At 34.2% G+C, this 22921-nt stretch overlaps 1 protein-coding gene and 1 long non-coding RNA gene across 7 annotated transcripts in view; one reads left to right on the top strand and one right to left on the bottom strand.

The window, feature by feature from the left end:
• The window catches only part of LOC149784237 (uncharacterized), a 210704-nt gene that overhangs the window by 23524 nt on the left and 164259 nt on the right, over window positions 1-22921 (top strand). The window lies entirely within an intron of this gene.
• LOC149784238 (uncharacterized) lies at window positions 13924-17154 on the bottom strand. Its single transcript, XM_089933244.1, has one exon. The coding sequence runs from the start codon at window positions 17069-17071 to the stop codon at window positions 15731-15733; it is 1341 nt and encodes a 446-aa protein (XP_089789370.1). The 5' UTR covers window positions 17072-17154; the 3' UTR covers window positions 13924-15730.

The raw sequence follows: 22921 nt of genomic DNA, 5'->3' as shown, positions 1-22921 counted from the left end.
TTGCCTCAGGTCTGTGATCCTGAAGTGAATATTAACTGTCCATTTATTTTCTTGGCTTTTCTTTACTAGGAAATTGATTATAGAGATTTCTGCGATGGTGAAGGCAATGTAAAAATTGGTTACTATAACATACTTTTTACGCCATGTTTGAAAAAATAAATCCAATGGAAAGGTTATAGTCTGAAAATCTTCATTAAATTAAGTTAATATAGGGGAAAAAACTTTAAGAGTTCATAAATATTTTTCAGTGATGAATAAAGATATAACAGAACACTTTCTGCTGTGATTTTAATAGTTTCTGAGAGCATGAAAAATTTCTAGAACTATAATGTATAAATGTTTTCAAAAGATTATATTAATATGAGGGAAAAATCTGTTATGAAATAAACCGACAAGATCTTGTATGAATTCATGTTATCTTTAAATATGATATTTGTGTGAAAATATCTGGAAGAAAAAACAAGATGGTGCCACTCACACATACAATGTGGTTGCCACAGTAGCCATATTAAGAAACTTTTTATCGCTACTTCTGAATGGATAATTGTGTCAGCGTGTCAACATGTGTACAAAATACTTATGTTGATGTCTAGCAGGTCCTGAATGAGAATTATGGTGCTGTACAGACATCCTATAAGGCCACCAATGTGGCCATCCTGAAAATCTTGTTATAACTACTTCTCCTGAATGAATCGTCATATCAGTGAAAGACTTCTTATGTCTAGTTGGACGTAAATGAAAATAGTGCCAATCTAACCTCCAATATGGCTGTTTTAATGGGCATCTGGAAAACCCCTTCCTTGCTACTTCTCCTAGATGGCTGGTCATTTTGACATTGTGCTTTCACTAGATGACCTATTTGATGTCTGGTTGGTCGTAAATGGAACTATGCATATGGTTTTGATGTCTAGTTGGTCCTAAATGTGGTTTTTGCTGCTCATAAACTTCTAATGGTATTATAGTTGGTTCCTTAATGAAACTGCTGTACAAAATTAAAAGGCCTTCTGACTTTCTATCAAGTTGGATACAATTATCTTTACCAGCTAGGATTTCTTGATCCTCTTTTTTTATACATCAACCCTTCGCATATGTAGTTAGCTAAAACAGTATTTTGAACAATTAATTGCCCTCTTGCAAATAAAATCCCAATTGCATGCTTTTACCAGTGTGAGAGCTTCTTATATAAGTAGCTAAGTATTCAGTAACTGAATTTCCACATCCACATGCATCAACTCAGAATTAAAAGTTGCAAAACATATACAAATTTGAAAATCTTGAGACGTGTCACTTTGCATGGTGGGTGTTATGATTTAAATGCAACAAGGAAATTGAATTAGGGTTAATTTCTTTAAGCTGTATTCAATCATGGGTCCCTGGATTATAGAATGGTGTAGGCATACACATCACTAATCAACTCTCTCTAGTCCAACCAATGTGTGTATATGGGAAAGCTTGCCAGTAGCGTTATGTGTGTTGATTTCTTCCAATAAATATGTTGGCTGCCATGTAAAGTCTATGATGTCCTGAAAAATGGTGTTAAGCTCCATACAAGCAAGCTAAACAATCAATGATATAATGGAACAGTAGACACCATTTTAGCTAAATATGCCAAGAATTGATTTAGAGACTTGGTTAGTGATGATGACTTAAAATTGGCAAGGGATTAAAAAGATAAAAGAAATGACCTTTCATGGCACTGTAATATAACAAATGAGGAAAAACAAAAGTTTATTGCATTTGAACCTTTTGTTTTTTCACAGTTTCAATTTAAGTCATAAGGCCCCTTATTTTGCCTTACCAAACATATAGCAAGTTATTACCTCAAACCCTAGCACTAATAATGCCTCACAAGTAAGCAGTCTTTTATGAAGTCTCAGGTCTGAGTATATGTCTAGCAATACTTATGTCCAGTTTGTTTATAAAATTCTTTCTCACATGGTACAGTTTTCAGAGAGACACGATAAATTCAACAAGTGTGGTAATGAAGGGACAGGCATTCTTTATTTATGCACACATCCCAAAGGGACATTGCTATGTTTGAATCAACACTGACCTGAAGAATGGAGCATCAGTTGCATCAATTAAAATATTGTGGCCCACACAAAATACTGCAAGGACTATAATCAATTTATGAGTGCAATGGGCATGAATTACTGTAGCAGACTGGAGGAAGTAATCCGAATTTATTAATATCTTGAAGCTAAATATAGTAAAGTTTTCATCTATAATCTGTGGAATCGTTTTTGCACACAGTTTGCAGGATTTGTCTTTGGGTCATCGTTTTTCTTTTTCTTCATCTTTCTAGCTTATGGTATCTTGATAAGTCTTATGGTGCCGTGCAACTGCACTTGAAGATTACCACAACCAGTGACATTGTATCAAATCTTCTGGGATCAGATGATTCAATGCAAATTCCACATAACCTATCACCATCCTCATGTTTGCCATCTGACTTACTAAGTTATTTTGCCTAAATAATAATAAAAACAATCTGGTCTGATGTATTGATAGCGTTCTGAATGACCATAATATATTCTCTGTATCTACCCTAGAAAATCCTGAGTGGATCGCTGTTTGGTTTTAATAAACCAAAGTAATCCAATGAAAGGCATTTTACAGACACAAGTGTCTGTTTCCTGTATGCAGTAATTAAATGATAGTATTATGTCTTTATTTTTTTAAAACTGATGATACATATGATCACCTTCAATGTGCAATATTAGTTATGTTAATTAACGAGTGGGCAATATTTGAATTTCAAAGATAAAAGTGTATGCCATGATCACTTTAGTAGGATGATTTGTCAAGTGAGGTTATCTTTTCTGTTTGAATAAATATTGTTAACTAAACTATTTTCGCAAGTTATGACATAAGAATGATTCAAAGAAAGAAAATTCATTAAATTGAACATATAAAATGTAATATTGCAACAGAGTCTAGATGAACTATTTCTTCAGAGACACAATCCAGACTCTGTGGCAGCAAAATTATCAAATAGGACACAACTAAGAGACAATCACATTTTCAGTCACAATGGTTTGACAATTATCAATGGCTTGAATTCATTGACTGTGAAGGCAAAGTGATTTGCAGTTACTGCAAAAAAAGTTCCCAAACTGTCACAGATTTTAAATTCTACCAGTGGACTTGTAAGTGTAACTGACAAATTCAGGATTTAATCAAGCAAGTCTCATGATAGTATTATACCTAATAAAGCAAAATGTAGCACAGTATATTCATGACACTTAGGCCAGCATGTACAAAATATTCCTCAAGTTACAGTTGCTGGCACTCCACTAAGAAATGTCATTTTATGATAAATAAAAATGTAATGGAAAAAAAAATTGATAAAGTGATTGCACTCTTTAACATAGCCTACTACCTAACTCAATAATGAAAATGATTTGGTTCATTACATCTTTGTGTTTTATGGAATAAATGCATACATCTGATTGAATTTTAGGCAAGAGACTGAACTTTTGGGTTAAGTTAAAATGTATGTGGAACAAATGCATTTTCTAAAACTACTTGTATCAGTGTGCATTGTGACTTTTCTTTAAGATAACTCTAAATGGTACTGGGTATATATCATTTTCTTCAACTGAACACTGTTGTCTTCCATTTGATTTGATGACTTACAGCTATACTGTCTACACAGTAGGCCTCAGTATCAGGAAGAATTCTGTATACTTCAGTTACAGCTGAAATAAGTTTTGCATTAGTACCTGAATCAGACAAAAAAGGTTGTGTTCTGGTGTGTGAATAGAAATGGCTAAAAGTAATATAGACAAAAGCCATAAGAGTACACAAGTTACATATGAAAACCACCAATTCACTTGCATGTGTGGCATACAAGTTCAAAGATTTGCTTCATGTTTATTTGTGTACACACATTGTTCAACTCCTAAGATATTTTAAGAGCTATTTCTCTATTGTATGCATAATTCATTTACAAATGTGATTAGTGGGCCACACCGAAGGCCATACTATTAGTTCACTTGGCAATATGGTAACGTCAGCTGAAAAGCATAATCATCCATTAAAAGAGCATTATGATATGAACATTAGGTATTTAGAACATATAGATTTTTCTTTTCCAAATGGAGTCCAAGTAATTATTGCCCAATCCAGGTATAATTTTGTACACAAGTAAAGAACAAAATAAGATAAATCTTCATTTATTTGCAATTGACAATACACTTCTTAATGAATATACACTTTTACATTTATTTTGTATCACTTGAATAAACAATATTTCTTTCAGTTCATTTTAAACTTTTATTTTATATCACTTGAGTAAACAATATCTCTTTCGTTTCATTTAACACTTAGAAACAGGTTCTTCAAGTTACAATAATCAACTCTGGAAACAATAAACAAACTGGAACTTTTGACCTAATTATATTACATTTACTAGGGTTAAAACAATAAATTCCTTAACATAATAAATTAACAGTTCCAGTTAATCAAACACAAAATCATCTTTTATACAGGGTGTGAACTGTTAATATTTACAGGATAAAGCTTATAGTTTCCAAATTGATTGAAGCTTACATGTTGCAGTTGCTGGCACATATCTATTTCCAGCATGGTTTGCATACATTCCACCTTTAATAATTTTGTTACTTCCCTACCCCACCCCATTCAGTAACAAGTATCAAAAATCAGGCTCATTCTAAGGCAAAGTCTGTAACTTGTGTACCACAGTCATCAGAGTGACAAAGATGCAAAACTTTATGATGCCTGTCAAAGGAAGAAAACAGTTTGTTGTTTACCCAAGTTTTGAACCAGTTAACTTGAATTCTCAGACCATCAATTGCTACAGCCCCACTAATTACAATTGTTAGGGAATAATGAGAACTCACCTTCAGTTATCTGTGTATATATATAATTTTAATAACCAATAATACCGGATGTCTGGGAACATTATAGCATTCAATGGTAACGTCAGAACTGAGATGAGAGAATTAAACAAGCATAGTACATGACATAATATATCCATAAACTATTGACTGGGAAAAATACTACAGAACACCATTTCTGCTGGCAGTAAGATGTTGAACCTATATGTCATAAATATCAGGTTGGACATCTAGAACCAGTAATATTCATAATGGGCAGTACCCACCCCCCACCCCCCAAGTGAGAAGGGCCTGATTTGTAATCTAAGCCACCCAACCTATCACAGCCTTTATAGTACTTGAAACAAATATTGAGTAATAGTAAAACAAACTCTGAAAGTTATTAAAACCAATTTGTTATATTTCCATAACTCTGCATAGTTAACTGTGCAAGCAGACTTAAACATATCAGTGTATGACAGTTAAATTGAGCTATAGCATCGATTAACAGAAGCTACGAATTCATCAACAAGCAGTGAACAATCATCTTCACAATAAATGTCAAACATTAGCATCCATAAGCTGTCAAGACAAGTTGTTACACTGGATATATAATCATCCATTTATTTCAAACAAGCTGTGAAAAACGAACCTCACGTACGCTATATGTACGCTGGCCATTGCAAAGGATGCTTTAATAGATTAATGTTTATCGTCGTGTCTTGACAACCATTTTGCGCGCGCACACCGGAAAGTCATGCTATATATTTGTTACTTGTGAACGTATTCGTGGGCAGTACGCTATATATTGTTCCCGGGCCGTATTCGCGGGCAGAATGCTATATGTTTGTTCTTCGTGAACGTATTTTTGGGCAGTTACTTTGTCATCTTCAACCTAAAGGTCAAAACTGCCCATGAAATTTATATATCTGCCCACGAACCGAAAACATGAATAGGACTATAACATAAGTGTATATACTTATTTTCAACATATACATAATTACTATGTAAGAAATACAACCTATGTATATGTATTTTGATTTGAAATGTAAACTATATCATGTCCTTCCCGTAAACCCACTTTCGGGATGACTGCCCACAACGCACCTAAAACGTGTATATATATATATATATATATATATATATATATATATATATATATATATATATATATATATATATATATATATATATATATTATTTCAGATTATTTCTGATTTTGAATTTATAGAACAACGTAAAATTGATGGTGGTTTTACACTGTTGCCTGAATACAAGTTTATAAAACGAATTCAGGCAGCGATGTTCTAGTCACTAGCTGCAGTAAAAGATGATCAGGTCAAGGAATTCGTCCCTCTCTCTCTCTGCCAAAGTAGAAAAAAAAATTAGATTGTGGTTATCTCGTGAATACGAGGCAGAGAAATCAATTAATGTTTGTGTAAGACAAATAAGAAAAATTATGTTAGATCGTGAAACGATCCAAAGTAATTCGTTACTGATGAAACGATCGAACATGAGCACGTGTAATATTTTATTTATTCAGAAATATTTTTTCCTATAAAATCTGATCGATTTGTATAATTTTGAGCATAACCACCCCATCACAATTAACAAACTGATCGATTTGTATAAATTTGAGTATCAACCACCCCATCAGAATTAACAAACTGATCGAATTGTATAATTTTGACTACCTAACTACCCATCAATTTTAAAATAAAAAAATATTTCTGATAAAATAAAATATTTCTGATTAAATATTTCTGATAAAATAAATATTTCTAATAAATAAAGTATTTCTGAATCAATAAAATGTTTCTGATAAAAATAAAATAGTTCAGAATAAATAAAATATTTCAGAATAAATGCAATACTTCTGATAAAATAAAATATTTTTGATAAAATATTTCTGAATAAATAAAATATTTCTGATTAAAGATCATTACGATAAAAGTCTTATTTTACATACAGATTCACAATTAATTCCACCCCCCGTAGGTCAATTAGGCGCCCGAGGTGGTCAGTGAACTTAAAATTTATTCGTGTTAACATATTAGTAAGACACAGCAGATAAACATGATTAGTTGGTTCTTGCACAATTAAATTTCCAGGGGGAACCTGTGGTGTGAACGTTTATAAGACATATCCTTGTTGAGCCTGATTTGATTTTCCAAGATCTATTTCGTAACTGTCATCGATCACATCACAAACTAGATTGACTGCGATTGTCGATGTTATATTGACTATTCCCGGAGATACATGTCTACCGTCTCCGTATGGATCATTATTGTATCTAAGAACAGTTGCTGGTGAGGCTATTTTTCTCCCTGCCTCAACAATTTTGAGAAAGATTTCGTTAATAAGATCGTTGAGAGATTTTACCAGTTCGTTTATTTCAAATACTGATAGTATAAAATTTAATAAATCTGCCTCAGCTTCTTTTATAACGATTGATGTATACTTGCCTGATGGTTGTTTTTTATCTTCTTTTCCGATATTGTAAGTACTGGCATTTATTACCTCAACAGTTAACTTCGGTTCTGGTAGTCCTTTATGCACGGGGGGGGGGGGGGGCGGTGTATTTCGGCCAACCTAAAACAGTTCTGATTGAACTCTGATATATATCTACGACATAATCAGGAGAGTTTATTTCGATTGCAGAAGACAGTGTTAGTTCATGGACTGTTATTGTTACTTTTGATTCTTTTCCGGTGATATTTTTTATTCTGCGCTGAAATTCATCATTGATTTATTCAATCTGATAACTACCAGTTGGTATTCCAACAACGTTCCAGTCAGGTATTCCATCCGGTTTGTTTTTATTAGCAAATACAAGCGAATTATTTGCTGGTGTGCCATTAATTGATTTCGATTTGATATTTGGCCAACTATAATATACTCGTAATTGCGCTAGTGCAATTTCTTTTACTGGAATTGCAGTTGGAAAATTGATGTTAAAGTCAAGATTAGTCGAGCTTACAGAGATCATCGTGGTCTTGTGCGGGGTTGTGTTTGTCACGATCTGCTTGGGTAGTTCTATTGATGTCAATAATAATACTCGTACCTTTAATACCAGCGCAGTTGTATATTTTAATCATCTCTGAAAACCCGAAATCAGATATAATTCCATCACTGAGACTCGCTGATAACAACGAAGATAATTTGGAATATGCGACCGTCGCTGTGTGTATTTATATCATGTAATCAGATAATTTTTCATTCGTGCAAGTACATATTTGTTTTCAATAATATTAAAAACACCTGAAGTCGTTGTGGTAGCTGAAATACAGATTGTCACGGCTACTGGTGCCATCATTGCCATTGTTGATAATATCACACCGGTTCATGCAACAGCAGCGGATCCTGAATAAACAATCACGTCAACGATAACTAGTCGTTGTCGATATTCTTTTATTTTTACTGTATATTGTTCTACGATATCTTTTAATTTTACTTATCAGCTGCTTCCAGTGTAAATATTTCTTCGGTTCCTTTATTTAATAGAACAGTCACAATTCCGGAAAACCTATCGGTGGAATGTCGCCAGAGATATTTGTGAATATCTCAAATTTTGCAGCGCTGAACACAGACAACCTGTACACGCCATTGACTGTTGCGGTATATTAGAAAGTATTATTCTGCGTTGACCATATTGCTAATCCAGATGATACCGTGCACACGATGTTGGTAATATGCCCGGGAGTTATTCCTGCTGAAATTTTAATCAGACTAATTTTATTAACGATTTCAGGGATCCCCGCTACGATGTCTTCTTATGTTTTATTCAATCGTATCTAATGTTTTTTTTTTATATCAGACAGTTTTACGTCAACGATCAACGGATTACCAAAAAATTCATCTGCGGTTTCGTTAAGTTTTCTAAAATATCTGTGGAGATTTGTGAACGCGTTTACGTGAACGTCATACTCGGCCCACAACGTGAATAATTTGCCATCTACGGTGTTGTAGTTCGTGTCAACATATTTTTTCGTTGCTGCATCTTCGTCGGATGTTGGATCTCTTAAAACCACTATCTTATTCCCGTTCATACTGAGTTCTCCCGTCATTGTGTCACCCGTATTTTTCACCCGATTAGCAACGCTTCTTGCAATTTCATCTCTGATAGTTGTAAACGATACACTTGAATCCCTGATTTTCCCGCTGTCAGTAAACACAGGAATATTATCAGTGACCGCACCGAGTACTCGTCGAACTATATCATTCCATTTGACATTGCTGGTTTTTAGTTTACCATATCGATCCTGAAAAATAACAACCTCATCTGGGTCAACTCCAACAAGATTCATAATATGAGCGAGTTCATCTTTAGTGGCGTACTTCTACAGATCAATGTCATCTTTCTTATTTTAACGCCGGTAGAAGAAGATCTTCCGTAAATATCAACCATTATATAAGATCTAAGATCTGTTTAAAACGAATCGGTTACTTGTATCATCATGCACGACTTTATGTGGTGGTTTGGATGATTTTGATATAGCGTTAAGTACATTAATTACTTCACGGCCGCATCCTGGCGGATCTGTCATTGTTTGTGTGGGTAGCGTTGAATACCAAACTTGCGCGTGAAGTGGCGAGACATACTTGATAAACTCACGCGGTGGAGCTAACCCGTATGAATCAAAATAAACGATTCCACGTGGATCAACCACGTATGATACCCAATGATCACCGGGTCCTGAATTTGAGTCGAGATTAATAATACCCGTTTCGAGTTCGTTCGGTTGTTTCGGTAATTGATATCGCATAAAAACACCTCTGAAGTTCTTTATTTTTAGTTGTTTAGCAGCATCAAGTAAATCAAAATTTGACATCGGTGTGAAGATTAGGTCCTGGAATCCTCATGCCTTTTCCTAGATAGGTCCCTGGTAATCTTAGGCCTCTCCCCAGGTAAGTTCCTGGTTATCTTAAACCCTTTCCCCTTTTTTATATCCTTTTCCTGTTGCTTTCTTTAGGGCCATTTCAGCATCTGTTCCAACAGCACCTAACGCGGCTGCTGTTGCTACGGCTGGAGCGGCAGCAGCTATTAACGCTGGTATTCCAGCAAGAAGTGGAAAAATACCACCTGTTTTAACCATGTCCTTCATAGCACTCGGAGAAAGAACAAGTGGAACCCCAGTTATTGATTTCAGTGCTTTATTGAAGTATTTAATCCGATTCTTGGTTAGTGACAATTTATTTGGACCACCACTAGAAATCTGATCTTATTTTAACTTTATTTTTGTTCCGCACGTTTTTCTTGAATTTGATTGAAGTTTCTTGACCTGACCGGGAGTCAAAGTGACATTAGCATGGCTGTATGACATTTTATGATAAATACTTGCCACGCTCCAAATAATGATTATAGACTTTCTACTGGTGCATCAAGGATTTTCATTCAACCACTACCACCTTTAAGTAACATCACTTTGTCGCTGAGCAATACCAAGATTTCTCTATAAACAACACCACCACCTGCATTAACGCTGGCTCTAAAGTGTATATCAACGACAGATTGCTTTGATAAATCAAGCTGCTCTAGCGAAAAATAATAAGTCGGATACAAAGTTCTAAAATCATGTTGTGATATTTGCAAACCGGTATCCACATTTTGATCACATCCCATGAATGTCATCAAATAATGATATACCCGTGCTGTCATTTTGTTCATAATATAGTAGTATATTTTCCGTTGGTTCTTGTTGTCCGTTTATCTGCAAAGAAACCTCTTTAACATCTAGTTGGTCAAATATCATATGAGAGTGAGTTTGTGAGTTTAATCGATTATAATTTTGCAGTGCAATAAAAATATGTTGCGGTGCAGAAAAACCTTGCTGTGATGCTATATGCCATGCAAACTGACCGTTAGTATTACTTTGTATACTATCTGTGGTTATTGTTAAACAACACAACATAGACTTACCACCTGTATCCATGAAAGAAATCAATTTTTGTTCTTCTGCGATCGTTGGAGTCATTACCGGCATCCACAACGATAGTTTTTTTAGTACTACTTTACCATCATCACCAACAGGTCTCCAGAGAGCATCGTTATCATCACCTTTTCTCACAAGAGAACCGTGTGTCTAGCTTCAAAGATAACTTTTCTAACATTTCTAAAAAATCCAAAGATGTGTGATAATGGAATAACACATGAAAAATTTCTACTCCCTGTATTCAACATTGATCGGCGTGTTGCAAATCCCAAGTTGAAATTTGGGGTAGCACCATGAACCACTTGCTACACATCAGCATCAGCGTTATTGGCACTGTTTCTTGGTCATCTTATATTATACAGATCGCTTTCAGGGTGATCAGAATTACCTTTTACAAACATCATCGTGGGACCTGCTGATCTTGTATAATCATCAGAGTATCTTGCCAACCCTATTATTGTTGTATCAACGTCGACATCTTTCTGAATCGATTCCATATTTTTTCATCCATCATATAAGTGGCGCTATCAAATAATGCCATAATACCATTGTTGACAAAACCAACTTTTACTACATCTCCACAATTATCATCATCCGTTTTTATAATTTCACCTTCTACCTCAATAAAAGCCTCGGCGGGTAGAAAATATCTATTTGTGTCATGAACTTGTACTTCAATTCTTCCACGTTGATCTGGTATTCGTGCGTCATAAGAATAAAACTGATAATCACGTACTGATTCAACCTTACAGACAGGTGCTTCCATATCAAATGCTTCGTCGGATATGCGCTTGAACATTTTATTATAATTATTTTCGTCTAACACGAGAATCGTGTTCAGGAAATTCCACTCCCTGATATTAAACTTGAAATATTATTCTTTGGTTCACCGAGCCCTTGATCTGCACGTGCTGCTAGTCTCTGATTTGCAACTTGATTTATTATTTTACTGACGTCTGCAGGCATAATTTCAGTACTTGGTAGTTTTACTGGCTGTGATTTTCATCTTATTAATCATGCTAGTCTATCCTTGATTGCTGAGAAAGCCTTACCAGCAACACTGACAATTGCACCAGGACCTTTTTCACGTACAATATCAATAGCCTTCATCGATAATTGTTTTGCAATAGGCGCTGCTTTTGGAGCCATCCTTGTAAATAATCCCCGTACAGCATCACAAAGTCCATCTCCGTAAAATACCTCGTAGACTGGTAATCGCGAGTTCACTACTCTGACAGGTACAGATTTGCGATGATTATTGTGTACAATCATCTTATTTTATTTACCACTTATCTAACAACTAGTCACTCTAATCATCCAGTTCATCGATAAGTTCTTGGCAAACGCTGATATCCATGATACCACCTTGAAATAATCGCCGACAAATATCAGCTGCTTTATTAATTATTTCTGGTGAGGTATTTCCTGCATGTTTTCCCCTATGAAAACTTCTAACCGTGACACGTCATTGATGATATTATCAGGACAAACAGAATTATTTTCTCCTGATGTAGTCAGGAAACCACTTCCTACAGTGCTCGGAGGATCATCAACATCCTTTCCTGCTAACATCTGTTTCCTTTCTTTTTTAAACCCCTCAATTGGTTCCCGCAATATAGTACGTTGTCAGGTGTATAAGCGCTGCAGGGGTGAAGGTTTTTGTTGCGGTAGAGAAGATTGTTGTTGTTCTATCTGTTGCAGAGGTGGAGGAAGTTGATATGAAGGTTCCTGCTTTTCTACTTCTGTTCCTTTCGTTTCTGTTACTGGTTTTCTTTTCTCCTGCTTTCTTTGTTTACTTTCCTCCTTTTCTTTTCGTTCAATTTCTTTTTGTAAAAGTACTCCATCCAAATAAATTTCATAATTATTATCTCGGTTTATCCGGGTAATACCCTGGTTTATTTTATATACCCAATTAACCCATCTATTATGATCAATATTTTTAACGTGTTCGGGTTTTAAAAATCTATGTCTACGTGGAAAAATTGAATCAGCAAATGCACCATATTCCATAATATCATCTCTACCTTTTAATTCAATATCTCTTATTGCCTGTATACCTTCATCAGTAAATTTTTCTGTAATAGGAATATCCCTTTTTTGTTCTTCTTCAACCTCAAATATTTCTTCACTAACAGGTGGCGGTTGAGCTGCAGCTATATCAGTTGGAAGATCTTTTAAAATCTTTTTTGTTTGTTTGGTTATTCTTGCTATTTTTTAGTTTGTTCTGTGGTTTGTTTTAATACTGGAAATATACCCTTTTTCCTCTCCTCATCCTCCTCCTTAATATCTCCCCATATAGTTTTTCCAGCATCCGCTGCAGCTTTTTCAGTAGCCGCTGCAACTTTCTCAGTAGCTGCACTGACGGGTTATAAATAGTTTTTTAGTGTGTTCTTCATACTCAACTTCTGCTTCCTGCTGCACTTGTAGGTTTTTACTGAATGAATCTCTAACTAGAAGGAATTTCTTAATTGCTTCTAATCATTCTCGAGCTATTCTTGCAGTATAAGATTTCGGATGTACCATTTTATTATAACAATAATTTTTTTAATTAATAGCAGCAGGAAGGGCGCGACCTCATATATGTAAACAAAGTACATAAATGACCTTATTTTTTTTTTGTATGATGTTTTGTTTTAAGCAAATTATATTTCAACCAAGTGGTCTGTTCGCCCTCCCTGCTGCTACACAAGATAGTTAAATTGCATGTGCTGATTTCCATTGCTGAGCAGGCTAGTCACTGTCATATGAAACACAATACACTAAAATTATGTCAATATTTAAAGTGAATGTAATTCATGTTTTAAATTGAGTAATACTTTACCTGGGTACGTTTTGACTTGGCTATGTTACAGTTTGGATATGTTTTGACTGTAAACCATGTTATAGTGGGGTTATACAATTTTACTGTAGAAATTCTGGATATAACTGTTCAGTAAATCATGCAGCATATCAACATACTAAGCAGCAATGGTGCTGAGATGGATAAGAAACAGATGAATGCTACAAGTGAAACTATTGAACTGAAAGCAACTAAAAACATTTACAAACCTACAAAGTCAAAACCTACAGTACAACACATGAAGCTCATGTACAAACTATTTGTCATTATTTGCAGCTATAGGAGTTATTTTGAAGAATTTGACTACACACACCTTTAAATGTCATTTATTCACCTTATTTCACACCTTGTCCATCAAAATTCCATTGAAGATTATTGCATAAATTTGCTCAACAAATCTTTAATAGAAAATTCATTTTTAGGCACAATCAAACAAGTGGGGCAATCTTGTTTAAATCGGTTTTATGGCACTATAATGTAGGAAGGAAAACACCCACATGAATGAAGAATGGCAATCAAGTCCAATAAATTGGAGGCAATTATGTAACTTCATATATATCTTCTCTATGGTTAAATCAAGTCTTTAATTTTAAATCTTATATAATACTTATTTTTCCCATACAAATATTCTCCTTCATGCATTTATAAGACTAGAAACATGGCAGTCAATTCAGATATATTTTCAATAAATTTTACATCATGCTAAATTATCATTTTGAAAAAATGTCATATGTAAAAGTTTAGAATAAATCTTATTGTATATTACTCCTCTATCCCATTCATAGTTGAACATCCATATAGGATATGCATGAAACTAAGTGCAACTTCTTGTTCATGAGACTGTACCTTCCACCTGCAACAGTAACAGTTCATTAAAACATAAATTTTCTTGACCCAGTCTAAAGCCGAACTGCCATTTTAAAAGTCTATAGCAATCACAAGATTTATTATATGGAATTTCCTTTTACTACAATCAATGTGCAGATCAATATAAAAACATGGCTGAATAAACTTTATTGTAACTATATTATGATTAAATTTTAAATCTAAAATTACATTTTTAATTTATATTAGTAAATGCGTTTACATGAACCGTGTGACTTTTACTATAAAACTCAAGTACCTGTCATCACATGTACTCTGGAAACACCACCCAGAGTTAAAGCTACATTAAAACTCCAAATAACACACACACACTGAACTGAAAGCAATTAAAACCATTTAATTACAAACCCAGTGAGCTAAAACCTGGAACAACACACTTCAGTATGTATCATATAAGCATTATGAAAAAAATAATTCAAATGATTCCTTTCTTTAAATATTTTATTGGTTACTAGAAACACCAAAATACAGTGGGACCCCTATACACTGAAAAACCGAAATACACATGTATTTACATGTTCTCTCTTTATATATCGGTTTCCACACACAATTTATTTATTTTTTTATAATAATATAAGGAAAAATAAAATATGACTTATGTGATTTTGACATGAATTATTTACTTGTTCCTAGTTATAGCATGCGTCAGTTGGTCGTACTTTATTGGACAGGTTAATCGTTCCGGAACGGAGGTGGTGTGATAACAACTGATTGTTCTGGAACAAATGTAATCTCTGGTATGGACAGGTATGTCGAATCAAGTACGACTGAGTAGCATCATTACTTGAATTGTGCTATAAATAGGACAAAAGTAATTAATTCGTTTCAAAATCACATAAATCAAACAAAAACAAATAATTTGTGCGTGGAAACCGACATATACAATGATAAAATGTAAAGACATGTATTTCAGTGTGCATTTCGGTTTTTCAGTGTATTTCGGTGTTTCTAGTAACCCATATTTTATAGCATTTTTCACTATTGAACAGATTATCCTCAGTATGTCTCCTCGTGTGGATCATCAGATGACTTAAGTTGTCCATGATATATTTTATCACAAAGTTCACATTTCAATGGCTTATCTCCAGTATATATTGTTATATGTGTTCCTTCAAAGTACTAATCTTTCCAAACATTTTCTTACAAAGTTCACATTTGTACAGCTTATATCCAGTATGCATGTTCTAGTGGTCCTTCAAATGGCTACTTGATTGAAACCTTTTAATACAAAGTTAACATTTTACTGTTTTATCTCCAGTATGTATTCTCGTGTGTCTCTTCAAATTACTACTCAATGCAAACATTTTGTCACAAACTTTACATATAAATGGTTTCTCTCCAGTATGTATCCTCATGTGGCAATTCAAATTAGATTTGTTTCGAAACATTTGATTACAAATTTTGCACCTGAATGGTTTATCTCCAGTGTGTATCATCATGTGTTTCACCAAATGACTTCTATCTCCAAACATTTTATCACAAACATCACATCTAAATGATTTCTCTCCAGTATGTACCCTCATATGTCTCTTCAAATGACTACCATTTTGAAACATTTTATCACAAACTTTACATTTGAATGGTTTATCTCCTGTATGTGTCCTTATGTGGTTCTTCAGCAAACCAATCTGTCCAAACATCCTGTCACATATTTCACATTTGAATGGTTTATCTCCAGTATGTATCCTCATGTGACTCTTTATATAACTAGGTCTAAACATTTTATCACAAACTTCACATCTGAATGTTTTCTCGACGGTTTTGTCTGCCGCATGTACCAGCATGTGATTCTTCAAAGTACTACTATGTCCAAAAATTTTATCACAAACATCACATCTAAATGTTTTACATACAGTATGTATCCTCATGTGTGTCTTCAAATGATTACTTTGTCTAAACATTGTATCACAAACTTTACACCTGAATGGTTTATCTCCTGTGTGTGTCCTCATATGGATCCTCACCAAACTAATATGCCCAAACATTCTGTTACACACTTCACATTTGAATGGTTTATCTAGCGTATGCATCCTCATGTGAATATATGCATCACTTTTACGCCTAAACATTTTATCACAAACTTCACATTTGAATGGTTTATCTCCAGTATGTATCGTCATGTGACTCTTTAAATTACTACTATATCGAAACATTTTATCACAAACTTCGCATCTGAATGATTTCTCTTCCGTATGTATCCTCATGTGATTCTTCAAATGTGCGTTTTGTCGAAACGTTATATCACAAACTTCACATTTGAATGGTTTCTCTCCAGTATGTATCCTCATGTGAGTCTTCAATTGGCCACTTTCTCTAAACATTTTATCACAAACTTCACATTTGAATGCTCTATCTCCGGTATGTATAATCATGTGTCTCTTCAAACTGCAATTATATCCAAACATTTTGTCACACAACTTACATTTGTATCGTGTATCTCCAGTATGCAGTCTCATGTGGACCTTCAAATTACTACCAGATCCAAACATTTTATAACAAACTTCACATTTGAATGGTTTATCTTCAGTGTTTTCGCTCATGTGGCCCTTCAAAAGACTACTTCCGCCAGACATTTTATCACAATCTCCACCTATAAATTATATCTGCCTTTCAAAGAACCGACCGCACAGTCCTAAACTAGAAACTTTAAAACCACAGGCATTTGCTTCTGGGGTAAACTAATGTGCACACTCACCATATAACATAAGGCGCCTAACTCGGGTGGCACGATTTACCCAAATATACCCAAATACACCAAAATACAGCCTAAATATACCCAAATACTGCCCAAATAAACCCAGATACTGCCCAAATATACCCAAATACTGTCTAGAGACAAGCAACTGATACATTTACTACTAAACAAATTAATTAAATTCATTGTCAAGTTAAGTTCTGGGTCAAAAATGAATACTTTAAATGACAAAGCAATTAGAAATTCGTTGTACGAAACATTTCGTACATTTCCAATTACCATTTGCTCGGAAATTATCGACATAGTCCGGGACGACATATATATGTCCCTGCTTTGCATACTTAGTACTTAGATATCTATATTCGACAATAATGTTAGTTTTTATTTGTGGACATACCTTCAACAATTAGATATAATTAGCTATTGGCCTCGAGTGTATCTCCCCCCCCCCCGACCCATGGCTCTTTGTTCGAAACATTCTAAGACTTACGTGTTCCTGTTCCAACTCTCTGATATTTTTGTGTTGTTTCTTCTTAAAATTTTTCGCTATGTATGTGCTATAGTGTTTTGTCTGCTATATAGTTTCTGTGTCTGGACTGGCCTTTGTGTGGTCAAATTTTTTCTTTTATTTACTTGATGTTTATTTCTGCTAACAAGAATATAGACTCTGACCACACACACACACACACACACACACACACACACACATATATATATATATATATATATATATACATACATACATACATAATACATGTGCAAAAATTGTTACCTTACCTTTGGCTTAAATCCTTGGATGCATGCTGAATTGGATTTTTCCCTAGCATTTTTCTATATACATAGTATATAGAAAAATGCTAAGGAAAAAATCCAATTCAGCACCAATGTTGATATAGTTAACGAATCTATTTATAACTTGGTGTCTGATAGTTTCCAACTGATTCTTTGACTTTACTGTCTCATTACTGTCTCATTTCCATGTTATATTTATATACCAAATCAAAGCCACATGTTCAAATAAATTTCTTTTATCTTTTTATTTTTTGGCACCAGACAGATGCCCCCCCCCCCCCCACAAAGAATAAAGTGTTTTTATGTTTCACTGAGTCCCCCAGATATGTTGCTTTGTTTTTTAATTTAAACAGAATTTCGATCAAAAATTTTAAATGAATTTTTGACGGGGTATTTATTTCCTAGTGTATTCTATAGGATTGTTCTTCAGAGTCGGTTTCGATCACCTGACTCGGAGTCCCTCTCCTAGTATCCTTGTTACCTTGGCTAAAGGTCGCCTACGTCCCGTGTTTGCTATGTGTGAATGTGCTATATGTTTGTTCGTGCTATAGTTGTGTTCGTGTTGGGACAGCCGTCTATATCGTATTCTTCCCCAGTTGTCCTGCGATCCTTATAAAATGGATCTTCTAGATTTTGTATATATTTATATTTCCAAGTTTTTAGAATAAGAATTTTGAATTTTGGGCGAAGTAACGGTGTAATAATATTTAGAGGGGGAAAAAAACAACTATTGTTTTAGTGTGTGCTATGTGTGTGTCGTTCTTCGCAAATCTATATTCTGCTGAGGTCAGCTGTGTTCGAGAGAGTTTCATATTTACTTTATTTTTTTTACTTCACTCTCTCGAACTTGGCTACCTTTATTTATTTATTATGTTTCCGAAAAGGGTTGCCAAAAATTTTATTTCCTATACAGCTGAGTGACAGTATAGGTGTTAGTATAGATTGGTTTCTATTGTGCTGTATGTCTACTTTTCCATGTCGCATGTCTGTTCCTTCCTTCCTAGCTCCATGTGAGTGTAGGTCTCTGTCCTATAATTCTCAAAGATAAAAGAAAAGTATTAGTATTCAATATACATTTGGTTAAGTAGAAATGGAGAGGTATACGTTCTATTATTATTTATCAAGAGTAGGCAGGAGTAATGTCCCATTGGGGTAACTACCATTGGTAGTTATCATTACATTGCCTCTCACTCTAGTTTATTTTCCTATGACTATTATTTGGCCACAGGCCATCATTGTTGTAACGATATAGTCAGTAATTTTATATAGCGTATTTTTAGTAAAATTCCCATCAAGATATAAAATGCTTTGTTGTTTATATTTATCTGTTTTGTTTACTTCAGCTATTACCTTGTCCCTATTTATTTTTGTTTTTCACATTGTATTATCACATGGAATTTAGAAAACGGGCCTCTTTTACACAGTGGACATTTTGGCGGTACTCTGACCATGCGCCGTCTCACTGCAGCCTCTCCTGTCAACCATGCATTGTGCATGTATTTAAAGGGGACGAAAACCCGGACCTGCACAATTTTATTGTAAATAGAAGGATATATAGTAGTTTGTGTAGATAATCTATCCCGACTATTTGTTTCTTTGCATCTATTGTATTTGCACAAACATTTCATACAAAATATTGTCCTGTATTACGAGATCAAACGGAAAGAACCTGCCCCGAATTTGTTAGCTCCCTTCCATACAAGCAGGATGTGACGTCATTTGAGACGATTGACGTATAAGAGTTGTATTCAGTTTGTGCAGCGAAGTGTCAAGTAGAAACAAGATGGTTCAATGTGCAGCTCTAAATTGCGTGAATAATAGCAGTTCTGGAACAGTCCTTAATTATTTTACTCTTTTTTTTTCTCCATCTATGAAAAGTAAGAAATTATCTACCAAATGAAATAACATTAAAGAAATGTTAACGCTGTTTCATTCAATGTTTCCAGCATCAATTTATTATGCACGTTGGATTTAGTATGTAACTGCATCGGATGAATATGCATTTTGTCTTCCACACTTACGTTCAAGACTGTTTTCCACTCGTTATATAATAAACCCGTCCTTCCCATTCAGCATTCATCTTGTTTGTGTAATGTCGATAATAGAAAAATAAATCACTTATAATTGAAAGTCTGTGTGTTCATATAAACTCGTTAGATTTCTTATAACTACACACACCTGAACACCACGATACAATTTTTTAAAAAAATTTTAAACAAATGTTACTGTTAACTTTCTTGATTGATAAATCTATTATAGCAACATTATTCATTAATGTGGTAATTACTCTCAAACTCGGACCCGGCTGATTCGGTACAAATCGCTGACTGATTCGGCCCGTATATCTTGCTGATTCTCCAAACTTCCAAGCTGATTCGGACCATGTGAAATGTTATTCAGTTTAGTCCAGGATTTAAATGTGACATTTAAATTTGTTTTTAAAGATTGATCTTCTCATTATGTCCCAAGTACGTTGAGCAGTTCAAATATGCATTTAAAGTAACAAAATCCCGTTAGTACGCGTGATCATGGTATTGTTATATATAATAAAATGACGTAATCATGTTTATTGTGCATCGGCAATTTAGTAGTGAAATATTTTTTAAACTTCTCGTTCAACTTTAAGTAGTTTGTTTTATTGAGAAATAATAAAATTACGAACACTGACAAAAAGAAGAAATAAACTAAATGATTGGCGTAGTACATGATAGCTTTTAGAAACCGTCCGAATTCTGTGCATTAGCCATGATGTTGAACTCAATAGCGACCGGATTTCCTGAGTAGGCGTCAATGATACTTTTTATCGAGTTCAAGTAACATTCGTCAATTGTTAGCAAATCTCAATGAACAATCAGATTAAATTGTTCAGTTAGAGAGATGATACTATAACCGTTTGGATTATTCACGGCAAGAATTCAGTCGATTTCGGGTTATAGAGGTCCATGCCATAAAGTCGTCTCATGATGACATTAGTTATTATGTTGGAGCCCTTTCATGTATAAAACTGCAGATGTCACATCATGCTTACACCCGCTCTATTTTTTTCAATGGAAATGCATTTAATGATTTGAAGAACAGAGCAAAAGGGATGGATGCCACTTCTTTTTTCGTTAAGTACAGAAGCGGAGTTGATCAAATGGAAAAGTTTAAAAGCTGTAAATTTTCTAGATTTGATAAGTTATTTAGTTGAAGAAATACAACAATAAATAAAGCTTTAACAACCAGGGCGAGTTCTCCATAATTCATGATCAACAATGCCAGTGTGTACACAGTGTCTCAAATGACGTCACACCCGCTATTTTCACAAGGGGAGGAAAGCGCGTTGTTCTATTCAAGACGGATCGGGAGAGATGATCGGTTTTTCATACATTTCTTCGTAACGAGTAAGAATAAACGATAAAAAAATCTCAGAAAATGAACATTATACATACAGCAAATTATATATGAAGTTTGTGCGAATTTTAGTTTTGCATGTTGGTCCCCTTTAAAGCAGAGGCTTTGAATTTTAAGGGAGCCTAGTTTCATCCAGTGCCCCCATGTTCTGTCCCAGTTAACGTATAAATTTTCTTTTTCTGCTGTGCTTTTAATATTTTTTGTTACGTCCTCCTTTATCCAGTTATATGTTAAAGTTTCTTCTTTATTCCATAGTTATTTTTTATCTCTATATTTTATTAGTAAATCTTTAATGTTTTTGAATTTTCTCGGAATTTCTAATTGTTTTATTAACTTATTATTTTTGTAAATATCGTCCCTATTTCTTATGGAGAATCCATAACGGTATATGTAAATACCTTCCCATGGACTCTTTGGTTCTACTCTTAGCCTCTTAAATCTATTTAAAATATTGCTGGCTTTAAGCAGTATAGGGTTGGGGAGTCCTACCCCTCCCCTTTCTTTAGCTTTATATAGTGTTTCTTTATTAATATAATGAAGTTTAAAATCCCAAATGTAGTCTATTATATTATTATCTATTGTGCCGAATGCTTTGTTACTAATATCTATAGATTTTAAGATATAATTAATATGGGCGTACATGTATGTTTTCGCTACTTGGACTCTCTCCATTAGGCATAGTGGCGTTAGTGCCCAGATTTTCACATTCTGTTCGACTGCTTCTCTTATTTGTCTGCAGTTTTCCTTCTCTTCATTTTCTCCAAAATTGACTCCCAAAACTTTGACCCTTTTCTTGATTAAATGTGGGTAAACCTGGGTGGTTACCTCTCCAGTTTCTTATTTTGAGTATTTCCGTTTTGTCGTGATTAATCTGTGATCCTGATGCTTTGCTAAATCTGTCAAATTCTTGGATCAGGTGTTTAAAGGAGTTATGATCCTTTATAAAGTTTGTACAATCGTCGGCGTGTTGTAACATTTTCACTTCTTTTATATTCGGTATTTTAATGCCTTCAATATCTTTATTTAGTTTAATGCTCATGCTTAGTATTTCAATCGCTATTAAATATAATAGCATAGATAGTGGGCAGCCTTGCCTCACCGATCTTTTAATATCAAATTTACCCGTCTTTGCTCCTTTCATCTGCATTCTTGAAGTTATTTTTTTGTACAGGATTTTGGTCCATATTTGAAATCTGTTTCCAAAGCCAAATTTCTCTAAGACTTTTTGTATATAGTTGTGTTCTAATCTATCAAAGGCTTTTTCTTGGTCAAAAAGTACCATAGCAGCTTTTTATCTACTATCATTTATATGTTCAATAATTGTTTTTAAGCTTAATATATTATTTTGTATGTCTCTGCCTTTGGGACCACATGTGTGATTTGTATTTATTATTTTCCCCATTTCCTTTTTTATCCTATTCGCTAAAATTTTGCTTAGTATTTTATAGTCCGTATTTAGGAGGGAGATGGGCCTCCAATTTTTAAGATCTTCCCTATCCCCCTTTCCTTTATACAGTGGTGTTATTGTCCCTTCCCTCATACT

The sequence above is a fragment of the Sinohyriopsis cumingii genome, chromosome 14 (assembly GCF_028554795.1).
Source record: "Sinohyriopsis cumingii isolate HCF-2022 chromosome 14, ASM2855479v2, whole genome shotgun sequence".
Classification (NCBI taxonomy): Eukaryota; Metazoa; Mollusca; class Bivalvia; order Unionida; family Unionidae; genus Sinohyriopsis; species Sinohyriopsis cumingii.
Note: the sequence above shows the minus strand (reverse complement) of the source record. Positions and strands in the feature narration are given on the sequence as shown.